Here is a 14,286-nt window from a genome sequence, read left to right as displayed (position 1 = left end):
CCTTCCATCGTTATGAGTAGGAACCGATTCCCGGTGTAGGTTGAGTTGGTCGAGTCCCTCGAGACTCACCTATATCGCGATTCGCTATCTTGCTTACGACATAGAGATGTCACCGATGACCTGAGGGCATGGTATGCTTGGTCGAGTCCCTCGAGGGTATATCATCAAGTCAGACTCATCTTGTAACGAAGGTGTTGACTTAACCGAGCATCATGGTTGGTCGAGTCCCTCGAGGCCATGGTGATTCGGAGGCCGAACAGGACGGGAATCACAAGGAGTTGTGATCGGCAAGAGTTGCCTACCTTTTAGGCTTAGTGTGATTGGTCGAGTCCCTCGAGGTTACACTAAGACCCTAATTGGATCTTGATCCCCACTAGAAGTCTGCCGGAGACTTCCGTTTCACGTGTTGAGGGTGTCGCGTGACTCGTTAGTAAAATAGTGGGAGCGTATTTAGATAGAAGTCTATATCTTGATAGTTTATTTCTTGCAAAATCTGCATGTTATTCATTTCTGCTGCATCTTTATTTTAAGAAAATGTCGCTTTCAAATCCCTTACGTGACATACTTGATGTCAATCGCCTCACTGGTCCAAATTATACGGATTGGCTCCGTAACTTGAGAATTGTTCTCACAGCGGAGAAAATCGTGTACGTCCTTGATTCAGTGATGCCTACGCCCGAAGAAGGGGCAAACGAGGATGAGATCGCTCGCTACGTGAAGTACATTGATGACTCCACTCTTGCTCAGTGCTATATGTTGGGCTCTATGACTCCTGAGTTACAGAGACAACATGAAAAGATGGATGCCCGATCCATTCTCCTACATGTCCGTAAATTGTTTGAGGAACAGGAAAGGACTGAACGATATGAGATATCCAAGAGCCTTTTCCGCGCTAGGATGAATGAGGGGACACCGGTTCAGAACCATGTCCTAAAGTTGATTGAGTGGATAGAGAAACTCACAGGCCTAGGAATGGTCCTAGAGGATAACTTGTGTGTGGATATTGTGCTTCAGTCCCTACCAGATTCTTTTTCACAGTTCATAATGAATTTTAATATGAACAAGCTTGAGGTGACTCTCCCAGAGCTCCTCAATATGTTGAGGGAGGTAGAGAGTACTATTAAGAAAGAGAAGCCAGTTCTCTACACTGGTGAGACCAAAAAGAAAAGGAAAGCAGAAAGGTCCCTTAAGAAGGGAAAGGGCAAGTGAAAACAAGGTAAAGCAAAGGTTGCTAAGAAAGACCCAACAAAGGACAAAGGCCAGTGCTTCTACTGTGGTAAAGATGGGCATTGGAAGAGAAACTGCAAAGAGTACCTTGCAAAAAGGGCGAAACAAAAGCTTGATGAAGCTTCAGGTACATTCATGATCAGTCTCCATTTGTTAGAATCTTATGATAACACATGGGTATTGGATACCGGTAGTGCTTATCATATATGCAATTCGTTGCAGGTTCTGGCAAGGCCTAGGAGACTAGAGAGAGGCGAGATGGACCTCAAGATGGGTAATGGAGCAAAAGTTGCTGTATTAGCTGTTGGCGAGGTCGCCCTACATCTGCCTAGTGGAGCTTTTATTGCATTAGATGCATGTTATTTTGTTCCTTCTATTATCAAAAACATTATCTCCATTTCATGTTTAACAGTTAGTGGATATAAATTTGTTTTTGAGAACAATGGTTGTTCAATATTATTAGATGATAAGATCATCACGAAAGGAACATTGCATAATGGTTTATTTATGTTAGACACCACTCCACATATCATGAATGTAAATGTGTCCAAAAGGAAACGAGATGAGTTGAACAGTGCATACCTGTGGCATTGTAGGCTAGGTCACATCCATGAAAGAAGGATTCAAAAGTTGCTAAATGATGGATATCTAGATCCATTCGACTATATGTCTTATGCAACTTGTGAGCCTTGCATTCGTGGAAAATTGACCAACTCTCCATTTAGTGGAACTGGAGAGAGAGCCACTGAGTTGTTGGAACTCATACATAGTGATGTATGTGGACCCATGTCAACTCATGCCATTGGAGGTTACTCCTACTTCATTATATTTACTGATGATTTCTCAAGGTATGGATATGTGTACTTAATGAAGTACAAATCATTAGAATGAGGTGGAGAACCAGACTGGAAAGAGTATCAAAACTCTTCGATCAGATCGAGGAGGTGAGTACTTAAGTACAGAGTTTACTCAGTTCCTCAAGGACCATGGGATATTATCCCAATGGATACCTCCTTACACACCTCAGCTTAATGGTGTCTCTGAAAGGAGAAATCGTACGTTATTAGATATTGTACGGTCCATGATAAGTTTCGCTGACCTACCCATCTCATTCTGGGGATATGCCCTAGAAACCGCAGCTTACCTTCTGAACAGAGTTCCAACTAAGTCGGTAGTGTCTACACCATATGAGATATGGAAAGGGAAGAAGCCTGATCTTAAGGTTATTAAGATTTGGGGCTGCCCTGCCCACGTTAAAAGACACAACCCCGATAAGTTAGAATCAAGGACAGAGCGATGCATATTTGTGGGATACCCCAAGGAAACTTGTGGGTATTATTTCTATCATCTCGAGGACAAAAAGGTCTTTGTAGCTAAGAGAGCAGTTTTCCTTGAGAAGGAACACATTCTTGGCGGAGACAGTGGGAGAATGATAGAGTTGAGCGAAGTTAGAGAACCAAGCTCAAGCACCACTCTACAGCCCGAGTCTGTTCAGGTACCTAATACACAAGTTTCAACTTTATGCAGATCTGATAGAGTATCTCATCCTCCTGAGAGATATGTGGGACATATTAGAGGAGAGGATGCTGAGGATATTGATCCTCAGACCTACGAGGAGGCTATTATGAGTATAGACTCCGGGAAGTGGCAAGAAGCCATGAATTCTGAGATGGATTCTATGTACTCCAATAAGGTTTGGAACATAGTTGATGCGCCCGAAGGTATTGTACCCATCGGTTGCAAGTGGATCTTTAAGAAAAAGATCGGAGTAGATGGAAAGGTAGAGACCTATAAAGCAAGGCTAGTGGCTAAAGGGTATCGTCAAAGGCAAGGTGTTGACTATGACGAAACCTTCTCACCCGTAGCAATGCTAAAATCCATCAGAATTCTATTGGCTATTGCAGCACACTATGATTATGAGATCTGGCAGATGGATGTGAAAACCGCATTCCTCAATGGGAACCTCGAGGAGGAGGTGTATATGATGCAACCTGAGGGATTCGTGTCCAAGAACTGCCCGGATAAGGTGTGTAGGTTGCTTAAATACATTTATGGACTAAAGCAAGCTTCCCGAAGTTGGAACATAAGATTTGATGAGTCAATCAGATCTTATGACTTCGTTAAGAACGAAGATGAGCCTTGTGTATACAGGAAGGTAAGTGGGAGCGCTATCACCTTTTTGGTGTTATATGTGGATGACATCCTCATCATTGGGAATGACGAAGGAATGCTATCCACAGTAAAGACTTGGTTATCTAGACACTTCTCCATAAAGGACTTAGGGGAAGCATCCTATATCTTGGGGATTAGAATCTATAGAGATAGATCCAAGAGGATGCTTGGCTTGTCCCAGTCCAGGTACATAGAAACCATTGTCAAAAGGTTTGGCATGGAAAATTCCAAAGGGCAAACTTGAATATGATACCTTATGCCTCAGCAATAGGGTCTATCATGTATGCCATGCTATGTACTAGGCCTGATATAGCGCATGCTCTGAGTGTCACGAGCAGGTATCAGGCGGATCCAGGCTTGGAGCACTGGAAAGTAGTAAAGTGTATCCTTAAGTACTTGAGAAGGACTAAGGATCTTTTATTTGTATATGGAGGTAATAGCCTTAAGGTTGAAGGCTTCACCGACTCAAGTTTTCAGTCTGATGTCGATGATAGCAAGTCGAATTCAGGGTATGTGTACACCTTAAATGGAGGAGCAGTGTGCTGGAAGAGTTCTAAGCAAGATACCACTGCTGACTCGACCACAGAGGCGGAGTACATTGCTGCATCAGATGCAACAAAGGAGGGAGTCTGGTTGAAGAAGTTCATCACAGATTTGGGAGTCGTGCCGAATAGCGAGGAGCCGATCTCCCTATATTGCGACAACAACGGGGCAATTGCTCAAGCGAAGGAACCTAGGTCTCATCAGAAATCTAAGCATGTTCTGAGGAGGTTCCACCTTATCAGAGAGATCGTGACCCGAGGAGATATAGCAGTGGAAAGAGTTCCATCCGAAGATAACATCGCAGATCCACTGACAAAGCCGTTGTCTCAGATTGTCTTTGAGCGTCACAGGGGTTTGATGGGGATCAGACACATAGGTGATTGGCTTTAGGTCAAGTGGGAGATTGTTAGTCATAGGTGCCCAGCAAGCCAATTACGTGAGTGATGGCACGTGTGACTTGATACAGAATCTTTTTGCTTATTATATTTTGGCGTATATCACTTTATAACTATTGCATAAATGCATATATATATTGTGATGTCTTTGGATTTGTGCAATGGGAATCGGATCGTGATGAGATCACGATAATGAGATCGATTCACCTTTAAACACATATCTTAAATAATTCCGGTCATAGGTTACTCGAGAAGGACATCGTGATAACCGGATAGACTGGTGTGCTGTATATCCGTCCATATGATGGATGCAGCTGGTCTCATAGCTGCTCGTGTAGGGACACTAGGGATACAGTACAGGTGCTCATTGGAGAATGAGTTCACTGATTGATCCGTTTACGGAATGCTGGATGGTTGATGATGCCTTATTGTCAGACAACGATTCCGTAGTCCTAGTGGTGTATCTGGTCCTTAGACTTGAGACACCAAGGATGTCCTGTATGAGTGCTCCACTCTTTGATACCAGACTCATAGGTTTGGCTGTTCCCAGATCTAGTACAGCTGGTCATTGGGAGTGGTAGTCGACCTTACGAGGGCTATTGAGTGTCGACAGAGGATCATCCACTCTCAGCGTCATGAGAGGAATATCCTATGTGTTCTTGCTCAGACAAATCCCTGGCCAGGGTCATTCGGGTTGAGAGAGAAAGAGTTCTCCGGGAGAATCCGATTAGAGCGAGACTCGAGTAGAAACCGTATGGGTCTGACAGCACCATGCTCGATATACGGTCTCTGGGATATTAGATGGATGAGGGACTATAGGTACATGGTAACTGAGGACAGACAGGTCCAATGGATTGGATTCCCCTGTATCGTCTGGGGACTACGGCATAGTGGCCTAGTACGTCCGTAGTCGATGAGTCGAGTGAATTATTACAGAGATAATAATTCACTCAGTCAGAAGGAGTTCTGACAGGTATGACTCACGGCCAGCTCGATATTGGGCCTAGAGGGTCACACACATATAGTAGGCATTGTGATGAGTAGAGGTTCGGATATGAGATATCCGACGGAGCCCTTGTCTTATTGGATGTAGATCCAATACCCACTAGGGAAGGACCCATTAGGGTTTGACACGGGATCTCTATAAATAGGAGGGATTCACAGCCTCATAGGCTAGAGTCTTTGCTTGCCTTTCCTATTCTCCTCTCCCTCTCCACCTCAGAGTAGGCCTGGAGTTTTGAGGAGCGTCGTCGCAACCCTACTGTGTGGATCACCGCTAGAGAGGAGGACGCTTGACCTCCTTCACCCTCTCCTAAGGATCTGCAAGGAAACCGGGATATACGATCTCCCTAGGTAACACAATCTCTATACGCAGTTTTGTGTTTTGCGGATTTTTGCGCACCAATCTTCGCACGACGATGAACATCTTTTTGGGAATCGGGGATTTTTGTTTTCTTGTTCTTCCGCTGCGCATATGATGTCGCCCCCCATGATTTCCCAACAGTCGAGCCAACACCCGCTATTGTGGACTTACACTCTCGCTTAGGCGGTCGAGTACCTACCCCCAGAAGCGAAAGACGGGGCAGGCCCAAAAGAAAACCCAACCTCCCGTGCGGAAGGGGAAGGCAAAAACGGTGAAGGAAACCTCCCGAAGCAGAAGGGGGAGGTCAGAAAATAAGAGAGTGAACTCTCGTGCGGAAGGGGGAGAACGAAGATAGAGAGGGAGGAAAAAAGAAACTGGTCCCTTAGGTCAATACCTATATGAACAAAGGTTGCCCCAGCAAGAAAGCACAGCCTGCCTTAAACGGGCTTCGCGTCGACCACCACGGTGCCAATGACGATCATGTCACCTTGCAGGAATGTAGGAAAAGTGATGTCCTTTGAGACCTCCATCCGAAGCTTCGAAGAACGCCTTTCCAGCTAGCCGCCCGCATTAAATGTTTCCACCATGCCGGGTACGGGGAGCTCGACGGAGGCCCGTCCGTTCCACCTAGTGCCCATGTATAAAAGCCATGCCCTGTGCCAAGTCGGGGTAGACGAACAGAAGAGACTCTTTACTCTCTTAGTTCATTGCTGATTCTGTTGTCTTCCTTCGCCTTTGCTTTTCTAACTTAAGTATCGGAAGGGTCGAGCCGGAACACCCCCGGCGTAGGCCTATTGTGCAAGGTCACTGACGTAGCTTGGAGGCGTAACTAGGAAGCTACCTAGCAAAGGGGATCACCTAGCTCTCGAACCAACCTTCACCGCCCGAAGAACGAGCCTCTCCTAGCTCATTGCCTCTTCCTACAGCTTTCTGCATCTTGCCCGCCACACCTGCTCTCCAGCTAATCAGGAAGGTTCACCAGAAGGGACCTGCGCTTTTGGTGGAGAACCAATTGGGCCGACTCACTAGTCGACGGTCTTTGTGTGTAAATAGGTTGCTCTTACAGTTGTTGAGAAAGCTGTAGGTATGTGGAATGCCAAAGAAGGGATTGGGATTTAGAATCTAATGATTTAATATAAAACAAAATACTATGATGGTTAGTTAAGGTAAAACTACCTGTTTTATTTTGAGCTTATTGAACAAAGAACAAGAGTGGTAGAGAGATAGAGAGAGCTGGCCATCAGTTGAAACAAAATTCATTCATGAACATCAAGTACAACACAAGATCAACTATAATAATTTTTCTTTATTTGTAGGTTTTCATGCCATAATTTTTGACTAAACTCTTTTATTAACGATGGGACAGGATTTTGAAGTTTGTGATCCCACAAAATTTTAAGTATTTTCCAAGGAACTACACCATTAACAACCGGTATTTACCTGTCTGATGAAGGACTTGTAATGTGTCATATAGGTCAGTAATTATTGATACTTCAATTTTTTTCATTATTTTTCTCAGTGATACCGGATGGCACTTGTCGTTGTATCATTACATCCAGTTTTCAAAACTGGTATGCTAATGAGTTTGAAGTATCAGTCCGATACTGACCTACATAGTTTTAACAACTTTTGCAAGTAGAATTTACCTGTACTACAACTACCGACTATCAATACAACTCAAAATAGGACTTCAAAAACATATACTATGGTAACCCCTTAAAGTAACTATGAATTGTTATAAAATATTCAGATACAAAAATTAAATTTAGATTGACTTGAAGAAACTCAAAGCCACTTGATCAGGATTCCAAGCAAGCCCATCTTTAATCAGCTAGATAGAAATATTATTATTCTATTATATTGAATTCAAAAATTCATTCTAACACCTACTAAATTCTTCCTTCCTTAAACATTAGTCAAGCCAAATTACAGATCAATATAAAATCTTCCTAAAGTCGAACCTAAAAACAATTTGTCTTGACATAAGCTTCCACTTTGTCAAATTCTTTAAGCTGAGGTAGGGTTGGTACTAGTCCTGTGCAATATTTTCATGCAAGATGCGAATGATGATACAATGTCAGCATAATTTGTTATTAATGCTGCATCTCATGCTCAATTTGAATTATTGATTAATGTAAAATTGCAGCCTCCATCCATTATGTTAGTCCGTTCTTTTTTTTTTCTTGAGATGATTGGAATTTGAAATCAAAGTGTTTGGAAGGCTTAGTGGTGATGAGCAAGTTGCTAAATGAGTTTATGGAATTGAAATCAACTCGATTAGGTTTTATCCCATCATTTTATTAAGAATCGAATGATGCGACATGATCTGATCAGATCCAAATCAGGAGTCACTTTGATCACATGATTTTGTGTTCATTTAGACTGCATATTCTGCAGATAGGACTTAATAGTGTTGAATTTCAATATATTGATCATCCAAGAGATACTTCGCTTGCCTGAATACATTAAACTCCCATATGTCACCCAACTTGCGTCCCCTTATGTTAAATAAAGAAACCCTCTGTTTCCTGTTCGTCACATAAAGGCAATCATGGAAACTCAATTTTGGTCATTGCTTGGTAAACGTTGTCTCTTATGAGGAATAGAAGGGAAATGTTCTGGGCTTGGATATAGAAGTGATCCAAACCAGATTAGCTTAGAAGCCCTGCTGTTCCTGTTGTGTCTAGAAGATTGTTTTGTGTTTCTGTCTGTTTCTGTTAAAATTTAACTTGGTCCCAAATTAACATGCTTGCAAAATGACAACAAGCCATAATGTCTCAACTATATAGGGTCAGCAACATGAATCCTTTTCCACCATTGAGCTTTGTGTATGACAATATCCATAGATAAATCAAGGGCAAGCAATATCCGTTAGTGGAGAACAGTGTGGTCTTTGCTTGCTTTATGTCATCATGAATTGATAATTTATTGAACATGTTGACAATTAAAGTTATGGCACCAGTGGCAAGTGTAGTGGTTTAGGATAGTGTAGTAGATACACTGTAGTAGATTCTTGCTCGTCTTTTACTCATATATAGATTTCTACATCCATCTTTCTTATGTTAATTAGTTAAACTACCGATGAAACAGCCCCATAAGCTTGCAAAACCTTGAATGGCTGCTTGCTAAGAATTTTCAATAAAAGATTCTGTGTGCGCATTAAAAAGCTATTATTTAATATAAGCTGTAGTTCAATGTCTGAAATGTGGAAGATTGGAATTTGAGTGTTGATAACTTGATTACACATCTGAGGTCATAGCTATGTGGAAAACAAGTTGCAAGCTCACTTGATCTGCTTATCGTTGTACTATGTGCTATTTGACACTCTTTTGTGGTGTTATCTGTGCAGAAAAGGTTTATATAAATTGGATTACTTGGTCATAACTGGAGAAAGATGTAGGCTGACTTGAAAAATACTAAATCTTCGAGTCTCTTGGCTGACTGAGTGATTTGTTGTAGACTAATCTTGCTTTGGTGATCCACATGGAGACCCTATAGAGATTAAATTTAATTTTATGCTCACTGTTTCCATGCACAAAATAGGAACCCATTTCAATTGAAATTACTATATGTGTATGTAAAATAAGTTACTTAAATAATCATTGCTTGCATTATCTGAGTAAGATTGATTTGGTTACAGTTTTACTGATGGTTTAATTTAGATTTGCTGACCCCTGTCGGTTGAGTTCATATTCTGCAGAATGATCTTAAGGAGCTCTGGTCCCTCTTAAATCTACTTCTTCCAGAAGTTTTTGATAATCGCAAGGCATTTCATGATTGGTTCTCAAAGCCTTTTCAGAAAGATGGTCCACCACAAAATCAGGAGGAAGATGAGTGGCTTGAGACTGAGAAGAAGGTGATAATCATCCATCGGCTGCATCAGATTCTGGAACCTTTCATGCTAAGAAGGCGTGTTGAGGATGTCGAAGGTTCACTTCCTCGAAAGGTAAGTATAATGTGAATCCATATGTAAGTTCTTTCCAAGATCATATGATATTTATTTCATGCATGTTTTCAGGTCTCCATTGTTCTGAGATGCAGAATGTCAGCTATCCAGGGTGCCATTTATGACTGGATTAAATCTACTGGTACTCTCAGGGTTGATCCTGAGGATGAGATGCGCCGAGTTCAAAAGAATCCGCTGTACCAGGTTAAAATGTACAAGAATCTTCACAATAGATGTATGGAGTTGAGGAAAGTTTGTAATCATCCTTTGCTTAACTATCCTTATTTTAGTAACTATTCCAAGGACTTCATTGTTAGATCATGTGGGAAACTTTGGATTCTTGATAGGATTCTCATAAAACTTCAGAGAGCAGGTCATCGTGTACTTCTGTTTAGTACCATGACTAAACTTCTTGATATATTAGAGGAATACCTACAATGGCGGAGACTTGTCTATAGACGAATAGATGGTACAACAAGCCTCGAGGACCGAGAGTCAGCAATCGTGGATTTCAACAGCCCTGACTCTGATTGTTTTATCTTTTTGCTTAGCATTCGTGCTGCTGGAAGAGGTCTAAATCTCCAGACTGCAGATACAGTTGTAATATATGACCCAGATCCAAATCCCCAGAATGAAGAGCAGGCAGTGGCAAGAGCTCACCGAATTGGACAAAAGAGAGAAGTGAAAGTCATATACATGGAAGCTGTTGTTGATAAAACCTCGAGCTATCAAAAAGAAGATGAATTGAGCAGTGGAGTGGCAGGAGAATCAGAGGATGATCTTGCTGGTAAAGATCGCTATATTGGGTCAATTGAGAGCCTTATACGGAACAATATCCAACAATATAAGATGGACATGGCTGATGAGGTCATAAATGCTGGTCGTTTTGATCAAAGAACAACACATGAGGAAAGACGGATTACTTTGGAGATGCTACTTCATGATGAAGAGAGATATCAAGAAACTGTGCATGATGTTCCTTCTTTGCAGGAAGTGAATCGTATGATTGCTCGTAGTGAAGAGGAAGTTGAATTATTCGATCAAATGGATGAAGATCTTGATTGGACTGCAGATATGGTAAAACACAATGAAGTCCCAAAATGGCTTCGAGTTAGTTCATGTGAGGTAGAAGCTGTTGCTGCTAATTTATCAAAGAAGCCTTCAAAGAACATCTTATCTGGCAATATTGAACTGGAACCAAGTGCAATATTTTCTGGTTTGTCCCCTAGTAAAACTGAAAGGAGGAGGGGCCGCCCTAAGAGTTCAACTGCCAAAAACATCCCTATCTACCAGGAATTGGATGATGAAGATGCTGAGGATTCAGATATTGACTCAGAGGAGAGGAATGCATTTGAAGAAGAGGGAGAAATTGGAGAATTCGAAGATGAAGAGTTCAATGTTGCCGATGATGTGCTTCCAGTCCACAAGGATCAAGAAGTGGAGGGAATGGATTATAATAATGGTGCATATGAGTTCTCGCAAACAATGGACGGTGGCCAAAATGTTCATGCATTTGAAGAAGCTGATTCCACAGGATCATCTTCTGGAAGTCGTAGATTGCCACAACCCGAAACTCCTTTATTGGTTTCACAAAAGTTTGGATCACTTTCTGCTTTAGATGCCAAACCAGGTCTTCCTTCAAAAAAGATGGTGTGTTAAAGTAAAATTTTGCGCTTAAAATAAATTACTGTTTGCCTTGTATGTTCTTAAATTGAGTTTGATCATTTTCTCTGGAATTTTCAGGCTGATGAGCTAGAAGAAGGTGAAATTGCAGTATCAGGTGACTCCCACATGGATCTGCAACAATCAGGTAGTTGGCTTCATGACCATGATGACGGAGAGGATGAACAGGTTTTGCAACCAAAAATAAAGCGTAAACGGAGCATGCGTATGCGCCCAAGATGTTTTTCTGAAAGAACTGATGAAAAATCTAGCAGCGAGAGGATCTTCCCCCACCATTCTTCAAGGTTGCCCTTGCAGGTTGACCATGAATATGCCATGCCAGCCAGAACTGAAAAGCTCAAAGCATTTGCTGAGGTTGGTTTGCAAAGGCATGTGACAGGTAGCTCATCATTGAAGCACAGACATAATGTCCCATCTAAAAAGATTTCACCTCAGCAGAAGTCTGGCAGGTTAAGTTACTTTTCTGGGTCTGCAGAAGATGGTAATGAACATTCTAGGGAAAGTTGGAATGGTAGGACCAACAGCTCTGGTGGCCCAACCTTTGTGGGCGTAAAAATGTCCGACAGTACACAAAGAAAGGTATGCATTTTTGGAATCATAGTTGTTTAATTGTTCTATACCATTCTTGTTGATGCTTTCTTCATTATGGAAAGGAAGAACTCCATTTTCTTCAGCAGTTGCAATTAGGGATGGCATCAGGGTGGGTGGGGTGTTTATTAAACCAGGCTGGGTATAGAAACATTGCCTTATTCCTGTCTGGTTAATAAGCACAATAACATCCTTGGCCACACGAAAACCAGCAGTATCGGTTTTTGCCCATCCTACCTTGTTAATAGCCTATGAGTTTCATGTCATTAGCACATGTATTAGTTATATTTAGAAGATAGTTAAATTACTCGTGTGAAATTGTCAAAACTGGTTTTTCTTAGGGCTGGTTGGGTGGGGATGGGGCAGGGATATACTGCTCCTTGGTCCTGTTGGGTTTTTGAAAATCATACCTCTCATGCAAAAGCTGGTTAAACCTGGCCTGACCAGGCCAGATGGGAAAACTGCCTTACAGATTTGGTTTCAAATTGCCATCCCTAGTTGCGAAAAAGTTTTATAGATGAGTGATGGTGCTTGACTAGCATAATTTATCATATTATTTTATGCACCTATGACTAAAATATGACTTGCTTGATAGTTGTCCACTGTAATTGTAGTAATCTTTTATAACAATTGAATGCCATTAATTGTGCCCACTGCTGAACTATTTTTGGAGTAGTTCATGCAATTCTTTTCATTCACTTTACTAATTCTGTAGTACTACTCAAGGGATGACCATTATACAATTAGTAATTTGATATTAGTTACAAGCAGAACTTGTTTTTGTGTATTAAACAATGGCTTTGTGAATTACTCTATGTTGTGCCTCCACAGATGCACCATTCTCTAAGTACTACTAGTTTTAAAAAAGGAATAATTTTGTGGAAACAGGTAACCTGTTGTGTAGCACCATGCTGTCTTCATAGACAAATCAGCTAAAGGTGTTGTTTAGTGATCGCATTTACAATTTCTTTTTTCCTTTGACACTATATAGTTCTTGGTCTTTTATATCTATCTTTTTTCTTAGTTCATAAATGGACTGTTGGGCATATAGAGTTTCTATGTTGAAAAATTGGAACAGTGGGGGATCATCACCATTGTATTTATTTCCATCTTTAGTAACATCAATAAACAAACTGAAGTTCTGTGTAATTCAACATTTGCCTAAAATGTCCTACTTTTTTGTAGTGCAAGAATGTCATTAGCAAGCTGCAGAGGAGAATAAATAAAGATGGTAATCAAATTGTGCCAATTTTGTATGATTGGTGGAGAAATGCGAACTCAAGTTTGGCCATTCCTCTCGTGGTGCATGGTACCCTAGATCTTCAGATAATTGAATTGCGTGTGGACAACTTAGAGTACTCTGGTGTGACAGACTTTATAGCAGATGTGCAGTTGATGCTGAAAAATATAGTTCGACATTTCAACTATTCTTCTGAGGTACTGTTTCCTTCTATTCTTATTAAGTTGAAATACCTGTTCTACGATACCAACAGATTATATTTGTGCAAAACAATTGCATGCTTTCATTCCAGAACTTTTCTTATCCTGACATACATGATGCCTTTCTTTTGGTCACCTAAAAATAAGCTTGTCTGCCGTGTATGTGTTCTATTTTAGCATATGTTGAAAAACATTATTAGCTTATTGAAATTCAAGTCAATTTTCTTTTAGCGTTTTTTTTTTATGGTGTCAGTGGCAAACATAACTATGCTAATTTAAGGTCTTTTTATGTTGCTTGAATACATAATTAGAGAAAGGGTCAATAAAGCCCAATGAAAAGTGCATACCGCAACAGTTGTTTCTACTTCCGAATATTCACTTCAGACATGATTTTTGATATTTAAATGTTGCATCTTCTCAAACTGTCTGATTTATCATTGTCAAATATGTTATGTTACTCTAATCGATTGTTAAAAAATTGATTGGTTTCATTATGCCATTATCTGTATTAAATGAATCAGGATCTTGAATCAAGTAAATATTTCCATGAAGCAGTAATATAGAATAATAGGCGGCAATATTTCCATGCATTTTTGCCCGTTTTGAAGCAAGAACAAACACCTTTTTCAGTTCAGTTTGTTTGTTGCAGGATATCGTGTCTTAGCCCCTTTCTGCCCATCTTTTTTTTTTGTCTCGCCCTCTTCTTATTTCAATATGAAGTTTCAGTTACAAGTTTTGTGGTTAAATGCACGCAATTTCTTTTGAAGCCTGATGAGTATGTAAATGATAATTTGACCTCTGGATATGCTATCAGATGAATATTCATATGTATATATTAGGTATCTGTAAACTTCAGAACAGCAGAGACACAGAAGCTACATGTTTAAATTTCTTATAAAAACGTCCTAAACTTGGTAAAAATTTTCATC

At 40.8% G+C, this 14,286-nt stretch overlaps 1 protein-coding gene across 1 annotated transcript in view; it reads left to right on the top strand.

Annotated features, from left to right (window-relative positions):
- Nucleotides 1–14,286, top strand: part of LOC135623097 (ATP-dependent helicase BRM-like) — a 34,004-nt gene that overhangs the window by 18,738 nt on the left and 980 nt on the right. The window contains exons 10-13 of the mRNA XM_065125644.1: nt 9,401–9,646; nt 9,719–11,296; nt 11,390–11,908; nt 13,103–13,354. Of these exons, the coding sequence (XP_064981716.1) occupies nt 9,401–9,646; nt 9,719–11,296; nt 11,390–11,908; nt 13,103–13,354 (2,595 nt within the window). The remainder of the gene's footprint in view (nt 1–9,400; nt 9,647–9,718; nt 11,297–11,389; nt 11,909–13,102; nt 13,355–14,286) is intronic.

This window comes from Musa acuminata, chromosome BXJ1-3 (assembly GCF_036884655.1).
Source record: "Musa acuminata AAA Group cultivar baxijiao chromosome BXJ1-3, Cavendish_Baxijiao_AAA, whole genome shotgun sequence".
Classification (NCBI taxonomy): Eukaryota; Viridiplantae; Streptophyta; class Magnoliopsida; order Zingiberales; family Musaceae; genus Musa; species Musa acuminata.
The sequence above is the reverse complement of the archived record's forward strand: the minus strand, read 5'-3'. Positions and strand labels throughout refer to the sequence as shown.